Raw genomic sequence first — 18053 nt, 5'->3', positions numbered from 1 at the left:
TTGTTGTTGATCAGAACTCAGAAGAAACAATCATTGTCATGTTCATCCCCATTCTGAGGTTGAGCATTTCATCGTTTGAGACTAAATTATCTCTGCACTTTATTATTCAGATTTCGTAGGAGCACCTAACTCTAAACAAGGAAATACTTTGACCGGGATTAAATTCCTCCATGGACATCTCCGGTGCCAAGCGCCCATATATTCAGCTGCTGCATTGTTCTCGAACAGCGACTACAGTAGCCCAGACAAGCAGTTGGTAGAAATGGCTGTGGCAGACCAGGTTCTTCAAGGAACTTGCACACATTGGCAACGGAAATGCCACCCCCGACAGGCAAGCTGAAGCACATGACACCACCATTCAAAAACTCTAGCAAAGCTCAGCTGACCCATCCACATGCTATCAGAATTCGTAGAACAGGCATGAATTAATGCATTTCCTAAACGGCATACAGAGACACAATAGAAGAGAATGAACCGAGAAGGCACGACGAGCTTGCTGGATAACTCAACGAAACAGACATATGCAAAACTTAGTATCTGACTAAATATGCTCTTAAAGAAAGCAAGTTATTCATGAAAGACACATAACTAGAATAAATCGCTTGCAAATGATAATCAGAAACGGTATAGTTTCTGGCAACGCACACCCGCTTCACCCCACGACCAATTACGCCATTATTCTTCCGCAAAAGCAAATAGCTCTTCCCTCCTCTCCCCACTCAACCAGGCTCAAGCGATGACCCTCCTACGCCAACGGCGCATTTGATATCCATGCAAAAGTTAATTGACAAGCCGGTGTAGCGAACTTCATACCGGCACACAACACAACCGGCCAGCCGAGTGAACTTCTTGTCGTGCTGCCTAGTACCGGTAGTGAGCAGGCTTGTAGGGACCCTCAATCGGGACACTGATGTAGTCAGCCTGAGACTTGCTGAGCTTGGTGAGCCTGGCACCAAGCTTGCCCAAGTGGAGAGCAGCAACCTTCTCATCAAGGTGCTTGGGGAGCACGTACACCTTCTTCTCATACTTGCCAGAGCTCTTCTCCTTCCACAGCTCAAGCTGAGCAATGACCTGTATTAAGCACCAAGACTTAGTATGATGGGTAAGCAATGACTTGGCAATGACCTGTATGATTTCAACCGCTAATGTATCAGCTAACATGGGCAAGACAAGATGGGTATTGGCTGACAAATTTACCTGGTTAGTGAATGAGCAGGACATGACAAAGCTGGGGTGGCCAGTAGCGCACCCAAGGTTCATCAGACGACCCTCAGCGAGGACAATGATGCCAGTCTTGGTCTCAGGGAACACCCAGCGGTCAGTCTGGGGCTTGATGGTGATGCGCTTGACACCAGGGTAGGTCTCAAGACCGTGCATGTCAATCTCATTGTCAAAGTGACCAATGTTGCAGACGATTGCGTTGTTCTTCATCTTCCTCATGTGGTCAACCATGATGATGTCCTTGTTGCCGGTGGTAGTCACAAAGATGTCAGCTTCAGAGACGACATCTTCCAAGGTAAGGACCTGAAGACCCTCCATCAGGGCCTGAAGGGCACAGATGGGGTCGATCTCAGTCACGATGACACGGGCACCAGCCTGCTTGAGGGCAGCAGCACAGCCCTTGCCAACATCACCATAACCGCAGACAACTGCAACCTTGCCAGCGATCATAACATCGGTGGCTCTCATCAAACCATCAGGGAGGGAGTGGCGGCAACCATACAGGTTGTCAAACTGTTCAGAGGTAGAAACACATCAGTACTGTTTAACTTGTCAGTTGCATTACTTTACTACATTGCTAGTAACATGCCAGACTGTTTAAAAGAAAACATATTTGTAGCTGCAAAGACTAATGGATACAGATATGGAGGGAGTTGCTTACAGATACTAGAGACATCTCAGAAAGAATACATTAAAGAATCTAGGAAACGCACTGCGTACACTTTTAAGTTAAGACCAGCCATACAGTGCAATACCTTAAACTAAACATGTATATTAATACAAAATGAATGATGCTTCTACTTGCAGACTAAGCAAACAGGGTACAGATGTGTTATGATGTCATAGTGTCGTCACATCCACCAAACATGCGCCTACTATCAGCAAGTTATCAATAAACTAATATTAGTAAGTCAACATGGACCATAATTCCTGTAATTTAGGAGCCACTCGATAACCGAACCACAACTATCAGAGAAACTGAGCGGCACAGATAACCAGGGAAAAATCATGACATTATCAATCTCGATTAACAGATCTGCCCAGAGATCTAAACCACAGATCAATATCCAATATAATGCCAGTTAAACAAGCTAACAAGTAACAACCACTTCTAGAGAGCTACCCTGCAGAGTAGGCTGTATGCATCCATCATTTATCCACAAGAAGGGTAACCAAGGATCTAGATCCACGCTAGGACAAGCAAAGGAAGTCACGCACCTTGCTCTTGGTAACGGAGTCGTTGACGTTGATGGCGGGGAAGAGTAGGGTGCCGGTCTCCTGCATCTGGTAGAGCCTCTTGACTCCGGTGGTGGTCTCCTCCGAGACGCCGACGAGCCTCTCCTTCATCTTGCGGTACTTCTTGGGGTCAGACTTGAGCCCGTCGCGGATGATGGTGAGCACGATCTTGAACTCGGCGTTGTCGGTGGACTCCGGGTCGGGGATCTTGCCGGACTTCTCATACTCCTCCTCGGCCTTGACGCCCTCGTGGATGAGGAGGGTGGCGTCACCACCGTCGTCGACGATGAGGTCGGGGCCGCCGCCCTCGCCCCAGTCGAGGCAGCGCTCGGTGCACCACCAGTACTCCTCGAGCGTCTCCCCCTTCCAGGCGAAGACCGCGGCGGAGTCCCGCGCGATGGCGGCGGCGGCGTGGTCCTGCGTGGAGAAGATGTTGCAGGAGCACCAGCGGACCTCGGCGCCGAGCGCGGTGAGGGTCTCGATGAGGACGGCGGTCTGGATGGTCATGTGGAGGGAGCCCGAGATCCTGGCGCCGGCGAAGGGCTGGGACGGGCCGAACTCGGTGCGGCAGGCCATGAGCCCGGGCATCTCGACCTCCGCCAGCTCGATCTCGAGGCGGCCGAAGTCCGCCTGAGACAGGTCCTTGACCTTGTACTCCCGGCCCGACGAGGTCTTCTCCACGGAGAGCGCCATGGCAGCGGGCTGGTGGAGGGAGAGCTCGCGGATTGGATCTGGGAGGGAATCGGAGGAGGGGAGGAGACGGCTGGCGGAATGGGAAGGGAGGGGGAGACGATGTTTTTATGGAGAGAGACGAAGGCGCGGGGCCGTTGGTTTCCGGACGCGGCGATCAGCGGCCATCGGATCTGAGTGGGGGATTGGTGGGGGTGGGTGAGGGGTTTTGGAGGGTTGGCCAGATTTTTCTTTATTGTTGTATTGGGTTGTCAGTGGGTGGGACTGCATCTCATATCAACCAAATAAAAGGTTTTTCCTTTTCGGCAACCAAATATAAGGTCAGTGAGGTCAGGTTTCTTTTAGCCAGTGCAATTGGATAGGGGTTAATTTGATCCGTGCCATCAATATTTTCTTTTCATGCTTTTAAGATGTAACGATGGCATTATAATTTTATAGGTACACGAGAGATATTATGATTTACCCCTTCCAAATCGATGCTACAACTGCATAGTGAGACTTTTCATGCAATTACTGCTGGAGCTAAGTATTTAAAGTTGAAGTTAAAATAAGATACGGCACATTACGTTTGCAAATGTGCCATTGATTTTTTTATTCTTCTGCAAAACTGTTACTCAAGCAACATTTTTTACAAATGCAATTACAAATTACATACATCATCCCATCATTTTTCTAAGGTTCTATGCAACTACCACCCCATATCATTCGCAGTTATTTTGGTGTCATAGGCATCCTTTGTTGCCACCGGCACTCCCATGATTTTATATTTTTCTGCAAGTTGGTCTCCTTATTAGCCATAAATGTTGTTTGCATTGTCATAATTTTTTTAGTAGGGCTGGAGTATGGGTTTGCATTGCTATATTGCCATCATTTCAAAACATAGATATTTCAAAATAAAATGTAATTCAGATATTTAATACATGAATGACGTGAGGTGAGTTCTCGTGAACTAAAGCTTTCCTTATGATGGAACTTGTCATTCTTTTCAACTTAGTAGGGTTGCTCATATTTTTTGACTAATTATCTTTTGGTGATAGATGATGTCGTCCCTTAGAAATGAGGTAATTATTGTGACTTTGTCAATTTCAAGATCTATCAACTTAATGTCTCGTAAACATTCATAGAGATAGAATGTATGTGCATGTGTCTATAGGAGTGTGCGCACTGCGAGTGTTTTCGTGGGAGAGAGAGAGAGAGCGAGAATTCGCATTTGAGGGTAGAAGATTCTGTATTTCAAAGTGCTTTTAATATGATGTTGATTCAGTTACATCACGTTCAAACGTAAAATAAATCAAGACCTCGGAATTAACTGGATTGGTAAGAAGGCATTCTGTTAGGATCAATTTGCATTGAAACTCGAGATGTGCCTAACGGAATATCCTTTTTCGCCATGATGCGCGTGGCTATGTCGATCGACGATCGTCCACCAAAAATCGGCTGTCCAGTAGATTTTTCGAGCCAAACTTTGGCTGAGATCCATTGACGAAATTAAAATGATTACTCGTCGGAACATCGCTATCCCGCGAGGTGCCCATGGCAGCTAATTTTCCGCAACCTACCTCTCTTTTCTCCAATGCTGGTCGAACGCCTTGACAGCAACGTAGAACTACTACCACACCAAACCCACAGAGCTAGCAGTAGCAGGTAGCAGTGCAAGTGCTTGCTTGCAGCTGCGGCCCATGTCAACGTACAGTAAGGTTGCCTAGGCTATAATGCCTACCACCAACCATAGATCCGATCTCTGTGACACGGAGCACGTTCACCAGTCTCCATTGGTAGTTGGGACGAACTGCTCGAGTAGTGGATTTCATTAATCATTTATTTGACTAACTAATGAACCGAATAGGAGTACTATCTGGTCATAGTGTTTTGCGACCGCGCACTTGTTGTTTTATTAGCACGGCCCTCTCCAATAGCGCTAAGCTCAGCTGGAGTATGGATGGCACTATTAGAGGAGGTCTGAGAGTTAAGTTTCGTTTGTTTGAGCTGCAACTTTGGAGTTTTTCTGAAAAGTTGTTGATGATTTTCATTCTGAAAATCCAACAATAGGTTTTGGAAAATGTTTTTAGCGTTCTAGGTCAGAAAGAGAAAGCTACGAAAAGTTTAGAAAACTGAGTTTTCCAGCTTTTCATATAAACTCAGTTTTTTTGGTTTTGCATTTCCGTAAGGTCCATGAGAAGTTTGATGTCTGTTTGAACTTCGGACTTTTCACGTGCCTAGAAGTTTAAACAAACATGCTCTTAGAACTATCTAAAACGGTTAGAGGTGACCGCAATAGGTGACCGCAATATAAAAACACGCGTCTCATGCACATTACTTTAAATTTATGTAACAAATTATATAATCTGGACGGTCAAAGTAATCGTACGATTATAAACGTATGTTTGGATGTATTTACACTTTATATAGTCCAAATCTTTGAGACAATTTAAATAAGAAAGAAGAATATATGTGCACCAAAAAACACATAGGCTATTTTGGCATTGAAACAACATTGGCTGTTGGAGGAAAATACCAAACAGCCACAATTCGGTCACTCTCTCCGTGAACCCCCACCACAACGCATCGAAAAGCCAATGGATCGGAATTCGGAACCCGGACAGATATTTTTGCACCGAAGCTTCCCGGTCACCAGTGATCCTGTCCCAAACCAAACCAAAGGGCAGCTGTTGCTACGACACGTGCCGCTACTACGTTGTCAACCCATGCCCAGCACGATCGTTGATGCTACCGCTTCGAGCGTGTCTCGCCGGCAACGACCCGCTTCGATCGTTTCTGCTTGCTTCTGCCACTCCCCGTCTGCCTCGTGGTTCGTGGAGGCGTGGAGCGCCCACGGCCGGGCCCGGGCGCTCAACGCCGACGGGTGCCTTTCTTTCTTGTGGAGCAGATGCACTGCACACACGCGCGGACACGCCTGTCCCCGTCCGGCTGTCCCCGCCTGCCTGGCTGCCTCGTGGTTGGTGGTCCGTGCGCGTGGCCAACCAGTCAGTGTGCTCTGGGCCCCCACGGGGTGCAGCAGCGCAGATCTGGCTTTGGCTTCACACCTACCGCGGCCAGATGTAACCAGCGGGAACCCAAACGAAAAACAGCCACTGAAAAACAGCCGACACAATCACACAAATGAACCAAGAATAGTTTTATGCACTCACTGTTTTCACAATCAGGATACTTAAATAAAAACAGTCATTGTCATATCAAAAAACGTCATTGTGACGCATCTACTGAGAATTTTTGTAAGGTGGAACTGTTTGTCTGTTTCAATCTGCGTCACAGCGTTAGGCATCAGTGGTTTTGGAAAAAAAAAACAATCATTCAGAGCTCCTTGGTTGTGCAGCTGTCTTGTTAGCTTTTTTTCCCCTCATTCTAAAACTACTGAGTACTCAACTATTTAAGAGTGGTCATACAGAGCCATATTATAATTAGAACACTCTTACTGTTGTTCATCCGAAGCCAAATGGTTGATCTCCAAGAATATCTGCCCGTTTGTAATTTTCATTGTCCCCCCTCGGATATTGTGCTGCAGGCCTTACCTGCCCCATGAATGAGAGTAAGCAGCAAATACTCAGCCTGAGCCAATGTACTGCCCAAGTAAACCATAGCAACATTTTGAAGTGACAATATCATACGGCAAATCCAGCCAAAAGTGCATCAATCGATCTAAAAGAGACAGCTAAACTGTAGCAACATTTTGAAGTGACAAAATCACATGGAAAATACAGAAATAAGTGCATCAATATCAGATGCCTGGAGTAAAGGGATTGTGGTAGAATATAGATAAACAGATGGCACCAAACTTGCTGTGTTATGTGAAGGGGATATTTGTGGAAGGTGGATGGCACAGGGAGTAATCGTGGGAGGTAACTGGCCGTGGTCCAGGACCTCGAGGCCGTGGTTTAGGTGCAGTGGTCAGCGATCAAGCAGGAGAGAGAGGACAGGGACGAGAGAAGGGATAGGGGAAAACTGATTGATTTCATCACCTGGCTGACTTCCTGATTACATCAGCTCCATATAAATAGCCAGCTACTTTCCCTTTGCCCAACTTAACAAAAACCTGCCAGCTAATCTCCTATTAAACAGAAACGCAACCAAACTCTAACAGAAGCTAACAACTTGATCCCGTAGAACCTGGACTCCTAACTGAAAACTTATGCCTTGCTGTGCATAACAGGCTGCGGTGTCAAAGTCGATGCATCAATGCAACGCACTGATCTAAAATCTAACAAACGTTTCAGCTTTTGCGGAACATCTGACCGGTGTACGTTAGGGTCAGGCATCTCTCTATATTGCTAGTGGCAATTATCAAGTAAAAGAAGTACTACTGTCCGTGTAAATAGTATAACGATGCTATTTTGATAGACAGTTTTGTAATAGAACAGGTGAATGGCAATGCTCATAAAAAAGGTAGATATGTCCGCTGGTGATGAAATGTTTTTATGAGTGTCATATCTTGAGATGCCATTTTCACGTAAGCTTGATGACTCAATTTCCTGGTACCTTAAGAGTGCCTATTGCCTAACGTTGAATATAAAACAATGTACAGCCAAACTCTTACCTGAAACAGCATTCACGTTGAATTGGCAAAGAAGCTCAGCTGATGGCATTGGCATTGTAGATCTTGTGGTAAGCACAAAAGGGTAGCATACTAACATTACTTATAAAAAGATGATAACATCATACTGTCTAAAACTGGCAAAGAAAGCTTGACATGGTGGTGTATATCTGAAAGGAAACTGTCTGCCTGAAAAGGTAGCACAGTGCTGTTGTGTATAAGCATAAGTAAAAATTCATGGCCAACAATCATCCAGTTTGCAGTACAGGACAGGATTAACTTTACAAAGTAAAATTCATGGCTAACAATTGAAGTGGTTCCATAAATGACGAGCTTGCAGTGTAAAATAAGATTAACAAAGTATAATTATGGAAATAGCTGGGAAGACAAAGCTAGTTGTAATAAATAAATCAAACAGGTGTGATTTAAACATGATTGCATTTATGAACAAACACAGTTATAGATTAATCTACCTTGACATTGAACAAGCCTAATGATCAGGGAGGTAACTATACGGTAATCAGGAACTCAATTGGCACATATCATACAATTCATGTATTTTTGTATAAGCAATATAGTGTACATGCCTCATTCATATATGCTGGCTGGATAGCAAACAGCACTGGGAGAAAGGACTAATTATTTAAATTTGTACAAAGATACATTAATGTATCAGATAAACAAGGACATAAAGTTTAGCTATACAGGAGCATTAAGGAATGGTTTAGCGAATCATTATATTCAGTTAAATAAAATGGACACTGAACCATGTATGTATAGATGTCACAAACAGAGGCATATTTTGTACAGAGACAAGCAGTACTGCAGTAGTGTAGTATGAATCACTGGTGGTATGAAGGACAAACACTCATGAAACAGAAATATTAATATTGCATTTAGAAAACAAACAATGAAAGAATAGTTAAGGTGATACGGAGAAAGAAAATATAGCTGAATAGGCATCTTAAGTGCAGCAACATCACCAGTGGATATAAAAGATTGATTTTGGGCAGCGATACTTGAGTCCAGATGACATAGCATCCATTCTGAATATCAATGATTTGAGGCGAAATATCAGCATAGGTATATAGCACCAAATTTAGCCTCAATATATAGCCCCAAATTTAGCCTCCAATCAGTAGAACATTGCTGCGAGATGATATCTGAAAGGGACATGCACCCTAGAAGTCATATGAGATATAGACTTTTGACATAAAGCATGATTAAACAGAGAAAGCACAGGAGCTATAAAATGAGACTTACATCGGTGTTGATTGAGATGTGGAAGAGTAGGATCCCCTGCAATATCACTTGTATCTATGTTGCTCTCACACTGCTGTCGTGCGACACTTGCTTGGCCAAGGGTGGTGCTGCGAGGGTAGATATTGAAGAGGATAATGATGCAGCATTACAGGATCCTATCATGACGGGCTCTTGGGAGGGAGCTGGAAGGTAGGAATGAGCTTTAGTAGCATTCATCTCTGCAATATGAAGAGAACCGAACCAATTATACATATGAAATCGTTAGCCCGGCGGCCCATGCACAAAGTAACCAAATGAACTCTGGCACAAAATGCACGGCAAATGAACTGAGTGTCCTCGAGACTCACATCTGCTCTACGTATTCGACATGCTTTAGAAGGAGCAGAAGGTTCAGGTATTGGAAACCCGGCCAAGAAGGATGGAAGCCAACTGAAGAACTTAACTCTGCAAGATAATGCGACAACATGTGTTCCTTGGCATAAACACGTATCTCACATCATGATAAAAACATGAATACCATAAGCAGAGTTGGAACCACTGGAGATAGGTGCTTTAGCACTTCATGATATGTCATTTGGCATCCTTATGTTGATTCTCCATACACCAACTCGATGCTTGTCGTCTTACCCATTTGGCACCAGAGATCCCTACAGCATAGACCAACAGATTAAGCTCGGCAGCTGCACAGGAAATAAATTAAAACAAGCCTAAAAGGAAATGTGAAGATAAGAATTTGCATAATAAATGAGTATGGACTAACAAAACAATTAATTAGTTCTTGATAGCCTCGCAGAGAAGGGAAAAAGAATGAAAGAAAAATGAGAAACCAAGCATTCACACACATGACATGCGCATTGATCACCCTGAAGGGTAGCTTTATGTTTATGGTGTATATCAGACATTCCTGGTTCCTGCATATCCTTTTGCCATCTCCAAACTTCTGTGAGATTTTCCTGTCCACCCAAAATTGTAGTTGTTGTCGCTTCATCAAACATTTATTTATCAAGAATTAGCAACATGAAACTAATGCATGAGAAAAAAAGTGACATGAATTTCAGGTTTTTAACCATAAGGGAAACATCATGGACGGAGCCACCTAATATTTCTGAAGCTACATCGTGAAGCTCGGGCAGGAACAGCAGCTAGCTAAACAGTAGCAGGGAGTTGGAGAACGGATTCGGCACGTAACCTAGTGTTGGATGGCGCGCTGGGTCTTGGCTGGAGATGGATGGCGCGGGCGCTCCTGGAGGTCGACGACCACTCTGAGGCACGAACCGGGGAATAAGCTGGTGGCGGAAAAAAAGCGGCGGGGCTAAGGCAGAGTCCCGCACCGAAGAGTATTTGGGTGCGGGCGTGCGGGCCTGTGGACTGCGGGAGCGAGCGACTGAAGCGAAAGGTACGGGGAATCAATGGCGCCACGGCGGGCGGATCAAAGGTGAGCTGCGCACTGCGTAGGGCAGAGCTACGACCGCCGGAGCAGAGGCCGGAGGCCGTCGATGGACGATGGGGATGGGTCCACCCCGGACGGTATTTCATTTACCGTCCGGACTCTAGGCCACCTGGACCGTCGGATCCCATTCCCGCGGCCAGGATCACAAGACCAAGTCAAAGCGGATCGCTCCCCTCCTGCGCAGCTGCGCTTCTCGCCCGCCGACCCCCCTTGCCTCACCTGCCGCCGCCACCTGTTCCTCCCTCGAGGCTCGCCGTCCGAGCATCACGCCGGCGACGCGCTCCTCCGCTGGCTCGCGGCCGTCGACGCCGGCGCGGACCAGGTCCTGGCCGTGGCCGAGGCGGCCGCGATGCTGGCCAACGCCTCGATATCATCCTCCAGACCTCCACCCATCCATCATCACAGCAGCCTCGGCAACGACCCACCGGGACAGGAAACTAAAGAAGCCATGTCAACAAAAAGGGTCAAAGCCCACCCATGCGTGGCCCGATACCAATACTGAGTTGCATGATTCATGGCTTTAGTTTGGGCCTATAGTAACCTGCACGCCCTTCAAGTTTGGGCTTTAGCTTCCTCTATGCCGGCCTGCGTGCGATTGTCAGGTTGCACAGTTCAAGCTTTCGGTGTTCCTAAAAAAAAGGGTTCAAGCTTTCGGCTCTCTGTGATTGTGTACGCTGCATGCAGGAGACTGTACACCGATCGATTATAGGGTCATGGGCTACATCAAAGTGTCTGGAATGGCTGTGGCTTTGACCTTGCAGCGTGCTCCTTTGAGTCCTTGGTCCACAACTCCTTAACAAAGACTGAAGGAACATGAAAGGGCAGTCACTCGGACTAATTGTAGTCAGTGCCGAGCTTCGGTGTGGATTCTGTGATGTCAGTCTTCCGGTACCGGCATGGTTGGATTGACAACTTGTACAATTTTGTACCGTCGGTTCGCCACTTCGCCTGATGAAAATGAAATTAAAATTACCATAGCACTCTCTTGACTTGGATACTCCATCCATTCCAAATTGCAGGTCGTTTTAACTTTTCTAGGTTCATAGATATTATTATGCACCTAGACATACACTATATCTAGATGTGTAATAACATCTATAAATAAAAAAAAAACTAAAACGACCTACAATTTGGAGTGGAGGAACTACCTCTATTCTTCAGTCAGGTCCCAAAACGTGAACTTTGCTGTGTAGCCACGTCTGCTCTCCAGCGCTATTCTACCGTTGAGATCGAGTCCTTTTTATTTGCAGAGAAGAGAAATCTCTGGCATTACCGTTTGTCCGTGGCACTGCCTGCTGCTACCAGTAACTGTACTGAACCCGATTGATGGTCAGACCAACAAAATCTTTCCAGTGCTGCTGCGGATACTGTTCTTGTATACCTAAATGACACTACTAACCACCTAACCCGTTCGGTTCCATCCGTTATACGGAACTGGAGGGAAACCAATGGCATGCTGTGCTCATCAGGATCGCATGCCGTCGACGCCCGAGCCACGTTGGTTGGTTGCGAAAAGCCGTGCGCGCGCATGTCAGCTCTAGCGTCGCGTGGCCTCACGGTTCGCCCCCGCGCGCGTGCTGGCTCGCGGCGCCGAGGGCAAGCGGGCCGGGATCTCGCGGCCGACGGCGACGCGGGCGGAGTAGGCGGCCAAACTGGATCGGCTGCTAATGGCCGCCGCCCATGCCGTCACGCAAGCCTTTCATCTGCAGCCGCAGCCAGGCCGCCAGGGGGCCGGAGACCGGCGAGTGGTCGTCGTCTGGTTCCTCTTCTGGGACTGTCCCGCTGCAGTAGCCTCACGCCTTGGCGCTGAGGCACAATCACGCACAGGGCTACGTGACAAACAGCGGTCGCATTCGGCAGGTACTGTGCCATACCACTAGCCTTCCTTTGCCTAGCTGAGAGTGTCACACTCACTCGGTCACCCTGATCAAATGTGCATACAAGCGTTCGCTCATGTTCTACAGTGCAAGCGCGCACAGCGGAAACGAGAGACCTTCTCATCAGTTGTCGAGTCAGCGAAACACGGGCAAGCTAAGCTGCCCTTTTCTCGCTTCCTCCTTCCAAAAAATGAACCCGCTGAACCCATGTCCTACCATGCTCGTCGTCCAGAGAGTGAATTAAGGTCCCTGCGCGACTGCGCATGCGCAGTGGGGCTCAGCCCTGCCGCAGCGTGACAGCGTCCGAGCCTGCTACGGAGTGGTGATAACGCAACAAGTTTACGTGTCCGCATGGAGCTCGGCCATGGCGAGAAGCCCCCCAGGCCCCAGCCCTGTGCAACGTCCACAGGGAGGCGTACACTGGTGAGTGGTGACACTGTCGCGGCATACACACACAGGAGTACACGCATGGCATTGGCATGGGCGCGGGGTCAAACCGACGCTCGATCACGTCGCGGTATTCAATCCCTTCACCCACCCAGGCACCCAGCTCGTGACGCCCGTGCTGTCACTGCCACCGGGCAAGCGAGCCAAGGACGCCTGCCGGCGAGAAATCACACATTCCTGCACACACACGCGGGTGCGATTTTTTACTGGACCGACGGCCTGAATGGCTTCTCTTCCGCAGGGCAAGGCAGCTCTACAGCGGCAGATGCCATGCGGGGGGTCAAGGTCAGGTCACCCCCGCCCCGCCGCGGTAGGAAGCGGAGTTTAATGGCGGGCGGGGGCATTCATTCCGTTCGGGGGCGAGCGAGCGCGCGGTTGGGCGCTCGCTGCCGCTGCTAGCAGCCAGAGTACTACTGCGATCGCTGCTCCAGAGTCCAGACCTTCAATTCAATGCGTTGCCGCCACCGCCGTGCCTCGCCGTTGTCTCGGTACTCCGATCGCCTGATACTCTGCGGACTGCGGCCGGACCGGCCGGCCGGGGCAGTGCGTTTGGTGGCTGGCACTGCCAAAGCCGGTTGGTTTCCTCAGGTCCGTGTGGGCAAGTACGTCAACGTTTGATCACCGGCTAATGATGGGCAGGGTCCACATCAAGTCATCGACGGAGACGGGATACACACTCTGAACAGTGAGATCGATCAAGTGGTCTCAAGGATGCAGCCATCGTACCATGATGTGTGTATAATTGTATACATGCATCCTCGACGCGTATATACAAATTCATGAATAAGGATGCAGCCCGGATTCATAAACAAGGATCTAGGTGGACTAATCTATAGTTCAGGTCATATCGGATGTGTGAGTACCAATTAGAAGGATTAAATGTGAAATAATTATAAAACTAATTGCATAAGACGTGACTAATTCGTGAGACGAATCTATTAAACCTAATTAATTCATAATTAGCACGTATTTACTGTAACACCACATGGTCAAATCATGAACTAATTAGGCTTAATAAATTCGTCTCGCGAATTAGCATTTATACAATTAGTTCTGTAATTAACATATATTTAATATTTCTAATTAATATCTAAGCATTCGATACGACACGACCTCTCGAATCAAACATCCCTAAATTTTGGTAATTTAGCGATTAGTTGGTCTGAGACGTGACGACTTGACGAACGGACTGCGTGTGCTCATGGTAGTCGACGCTAGCACCAAACCTGTCCGAATCCAAGGAGGGCATGGACCACAGGCTCACCAGCAGCCAGGTTTAAGTTCCCCGGAGCCACGACAAAAAAGACGGACTTGCCGGTATACGCCAAGGCCGAGATGAGCAGAGAAGATACATATGCAGAAAAAGAAGTATATGCTCAACTAACAATTCTAGAATTTGGACTGGTACTGCTACACTTCGCTCGACTGGATTTGTCTTGATCCTAAAGAACGCAAGAAACGGCCATGGACTCCGGCACTCCGCCGTCGCATGAAAGGATCCCCAACAATGACCTGAAGTCCGCGTGCTCCCGGACCGGACCGGGCCCGGTCGGCCCATCCACGTATCTCACTGGGCAGTGGACGCGACTGACTGCGAGTCTGGCAAGTCTGCGGCGCACTACGGCCACGAACGGATGGATTCCCTCAAAAAAAAAAAAACCGAACGGATGGATGGATCTCATGGATCAATGGATGCCACACATGACACAAGTGACAACCACTCGCCCACCACCACCGCCTTGGTCTCAGAGGAGAGGACGACACAACCAGCTGCGAGCCACAGGAGGAAGAAGCACGTCGCCGCACGGGCTTCCTGGTTCGGTTCGCTCAAATTCCAAAATCGCCTTGCATTGCAGCTCCAGAAAACAACAACGAACAAGTCGAACAAACTAATGGAAGGAGGAGAAGAAGCTTCGGAGACGCTAAACTCTCTCACATCTGGAGACTGGAGCCGATTGTTTTCTTGTGTTTTTACAACGGAGTCCTAAATAAAAAAGAAAGAATGCGGAAGGAGTTGGCAAAAACGCCCCGTGAGGTCCCGTAATTACAGCTGGCTATACCCCGACGATCCAACGGTACAGGGCCACGAACCCCGGCTCCTCCTCGTCCGGCGCGCGGTGCATCGCCGCCCCCGCCGCCGCCTCGGGGTCCCACCGCCACGAGTCCTCCTGCCGGTGGCTCTGGCTGTGGTTGCGGCTGTGGTGGCCGTGGCCCTGGCTCCACCGCGCGCTGTGGTGTCCCTGGCTCCACCGCGCGCTCCACCGCCCGGAGAGGGAGGAGGCCGAGGAGGCGAGGCGGTCGACGTACTCGCGCAGCCACCCGCGGGACCCCGCCGCCTCCGCCAGCGCCTCGACGGGGGTCGCCGGCACGGCCTGCTGGGCCGCCGACTTGGCCGCCGCAGCCGAGACCGCGGGGCGGGTGATGCGGGACACCACGGCCTCGACCTCCTCGTCGACGCGGTAGTCAAAGGAGCCCAGCGAGTAGGTGCGGCGGTCGTCACCCGCGGCGGAGGAGCGGCGGTTGCTCACGCTGCCGATCTCGACGCGGAAGCTCCTCGAGTTGTTGCTGCTGCCGCCGACCCGCGAGTCGAGCGGCTCCTGCGCGCCCGGCCCCGCGGCGGCGGCGGCGGGCGCGGCGGTGGGGAGCGGCGGGTGCGGGAGCGAGACGGCGGCGCGGCAGAGCGGGCACGATGGGGTGGTGCGGAGCCAGGCGTCGACGCAGGCGGCGTGGAACGCGTGCCGGCACGCCGGGAGCAGCCGCAGCTCGGCGTCGGGGGAGAAGGGCGAGAGGCAGACGGCGCAGTCCGGGGAGCTCTTGGGCAGCGCCGCCAGCGCCGACGCCATGGTGAAAAGCGGCAGCGACGCGATCAGCCGCTCCTTCTCATCGTCCACCTCCGCGGCCTGAGCCTCCTCCGGCCCCACCGCCGCCGCGCTCCTCCTCGCCGACCCCGCCCCCACCTCCTCCGCCTCCGCGTCGGACGCGCGGCGCGCCCTGGCCGCCGGGAACGGGCTCGGGGACGGGTGCGACGACGACGACGCGCGGGCGAGGCAGCGGAGGAGCAGGTGGATCGACACGGAGGCGCAGAAGACGAACGCCAGCAGCGCGGCGATGATGAGCAGCGAGGGCGAGAGGTTGAGCGACGACGACGAGGACGGCGGGGGCGGCGACGGCAATGACGGCGGAAGGGTGGCCGCGAACGGGTCGCCGGCGGCCGGCGGCGTGGGCGGCGGGAGGGTGTTCATGACCGGGGGGAGCAGCCGCATCCCACGAGAGGGGTGTGGTGTGTTTAAGGCGGCCTGCTGCGTGTGTGGCCTCGCGCCTTTTATTTATGGGTTTTGGAGTGCGTGGCGTGGTGTACGGGGGGCAGCGGCCGCTGCAGCCATATGTAAGCGATGAGCTGAGAGGTGAGGTGGAAACGGGGCAAAAAGCTCTACTACTAGTAGTAATGGTGGTAGCCTGTGGTTAGATGAGGATGTGACACCTTTTTTTCAGTTTCCCATCTACAATTTCGTTGCTGATCTGGGGTTTGTGCTGGTGACTTGCCTTGGCTAATCTTCTCTCTTTTGGGGGTGTGAGGTGTAGCAAAATTGCACAGGTAAGGTCAACCGGCTGTATAGTTTAGTAGATGACTCATCCAATTGCTCTTGTTATTTCCCAATTCAAGTCAAATGAACTTTCTTTGGTCCCGGTGGTTGTAATTTCCAGGGGATTGTGGTTTGCTCTATGTTTTACTTTCAAGCTAGTTTGATCTGGTCACCAAAGTGCTTTCTACAATGTGCGGCCACGGTTTTTGGAATGCCCATCATGAACACTATGGAGATCGAGCATACAAAATTATGACATTTTTGCGAAATATTATCATTTTATAGTACTTTTAGAAAATGCTTTTTTTTGTGATCAGATCATCATACCACACAGTGTAGTTTCGAGGCGAAATGGTTCCTCTGACTAGGTAAAAGATTTGTATGCGAGTAGGAGTTAGCACATCCAAATAGGCAATATGACAGTTGCCGAGTCTACAACATCATCTTTGCGAAAGTAACTTTCACAAAGAAGAGCCATCCCAATGATTTTCCTTGAAAGTAAAGGATAGTATTAACCGCCAGTATATTAAGGGCTCCATATCCCTTCAGATGAAGTGTCAAGGTAAGTTAATGCATGCACTTTCATCATCTGGCAAAGCAGCCATCCCTGCACAGCACAAACTTGAAGCTGCATTCGCAGCTTGTCCTGCAAAGTAATGAATCAGTCACTATCTAGTAGTATCTAACATCATCCATGGCAAGCAAAGTGTCACAGCTCACAACACCAAAAAAAATGTGAATGGCTCAGAAAGATCAAGATAACAGAGCGACAGTACCGGAACAGGACCAACAAAAAAAAACATGTTTCAACTCAGCTTTAATTCCTTTGGATGAATGCCTTGATGTCTCATGGAGGTAAGAATGGAGCGTGCTGGGCTTATGGTAGGCCACAGATGTTGCCACTATATATTACCTGCTTTCTGTTCGAGTCATCATCATATATCGCAGTCCAAAAACCCGGGGGACGACGTCTTCCCGACCACCGTGTATCTAGTTTTCTTTTGCTAATCACCTCAGGTATCAACATTAGATTCTAATGCCCCTTCTGAATTCTGACAATGTTTTTTCCCCTTTTGAAGGATCCCTTGGGATAATGTTGACTCTCAGAAACTGAGCCGTATGGGTGGAGAAAAGAACCTCATGTTTTTTGGGGTCTACACACCAATCAGCTTTTGGATCAAACACAATCTATGGGGCTTACTTGGGAAGCTGCACCTCAAAAGGTCCAGCCTCAGGGTGGGCTTCAGGAAGAAGCTGCTCGGGCCCTTTCCGATCATGCGCAGCACTGTGACGAGCAGGCCACGATCGCGAGCTAGAATGACAGCACCGACAAGGCATCGGTTGAGGCAGAATTAATTCGATCAAATCAGCCATGAATTCGCATCAAATCACTAGCGCTAGCAGTGCCTGGGTAGCTAGCTTAGTGTACTGTGGTTAAACCCTAGCTAGCGATCGAGATCTCTACCGACCAACGACGTTTGCTTGCGGTTGAATTGATTAACCCATGCGATTAATCTCTGTTTGCTCGATGAAAATAGTGTACTTGCAAATGCGTGGAGCAGTAACTTCTTTTTTTCCCCCATGTCGAGTTGCGAGATTAAGGGGGCGTTTTCTTCCCGTGTCTTATTTTTAGCACGTGTCACATCGAATGTTTAGATACTAATTAGGAGTAGTAAACGTAGACTATTTACAAAACCAATTACATAAGTGGAATCTAAACGGCGAGACGAATCTAT

At 49.2% G+C, this 18053-nt stretch overlaps 2 protein-coding genes and 1 long non-coding RNA gene across 12 annotated transcripts; all 3 read right to left on the bottom strand.

The window, feature by feature from the left end:
* Positions 1-470: 470 nt before the first annotated feature.
* LOC101776126 (adenosylhomocysteinase) lies at positions 471-3237 on the bottom strand. The gene is made up of 3 exons (XM_004953436.3): positions 2440-3237; positions 1198-1734; positions 471-1071 (listed from the first exon to the last, which is right to left on the bottom strand). The coding sequence occupies exons 1-3, from the start codon at positions 3148-3150 to the stop codon at positions 862-864; spliced, it is 1458 nt and encodes a 485-aa protein (XP_004953493.1). The 5' UTR covers positions 3151-3237; the 3' UTR covers positions 471-861.
* A 2280-nt stretch (positions 3238-5517) lies between these two features.
* On the bottom strand, positions 5518-10806 carry LOC101775439. 10 transcript variants are annotated; one of them, XR_002676141.1, is made up of 6 exons: positions 9802-10806; positions 9477-9606; positions 9307-9403; positions 8960-9177; positions 6582-8859; positions 5518-6239 (listed from the first exon to the last, which is right to left on the bottom strand). It is a non-coding gene; the product is annotated as an uncharacterized LOC101775439 (long non-coding RNA). The 10 variants fall into 10 exon arrangements; XR_002676140.1 differs by having other exon boundaries at positions 9495-9606; XR_002676136.1 differs by having other exon boundaries at positions 9307-9606; positions 9802-9912; positions 10149-10806.
* Positions 10807-14560: 3754 nt separating this feature from the next.
* LOC101775033 (E3 ubiquitin-protein ligase ATL4-like) lies at positions 14561-16344 on the bottom strand. The gene has a single exon (XM_004953434.4). It carries the CDS (start codon positions 15994-15996, stop codon positions 14788-14790), a length of 1209 nt encoding a protein of 402 aa, XP_004953491.1. The 5' UTR covers positions 15997-16344; the 3' UTR covers positions 14561-14787.
* Between the last annotated feature and the right edge of the window lie 1709 nt (positions 16345-18053).

This window comes from Setaria italica, chromosome I (assembly GCF_000263155.2).
Source record: "Setaria italica strain Yugu1 chromosome I, Setaria_italica_v2.0, whole genome shotgun sequence".
NCBI lineage: Eukaryota > Viridiplantae > Streptophyta > Magnoliopsida > Poales > Poaceae > Setaria > Setaria italica.
The sequence above is the reverse complement of the archived record's forward strand: the minus strand, read 5'-3'. Positions and strand labels throughout refer to the sequence as shown.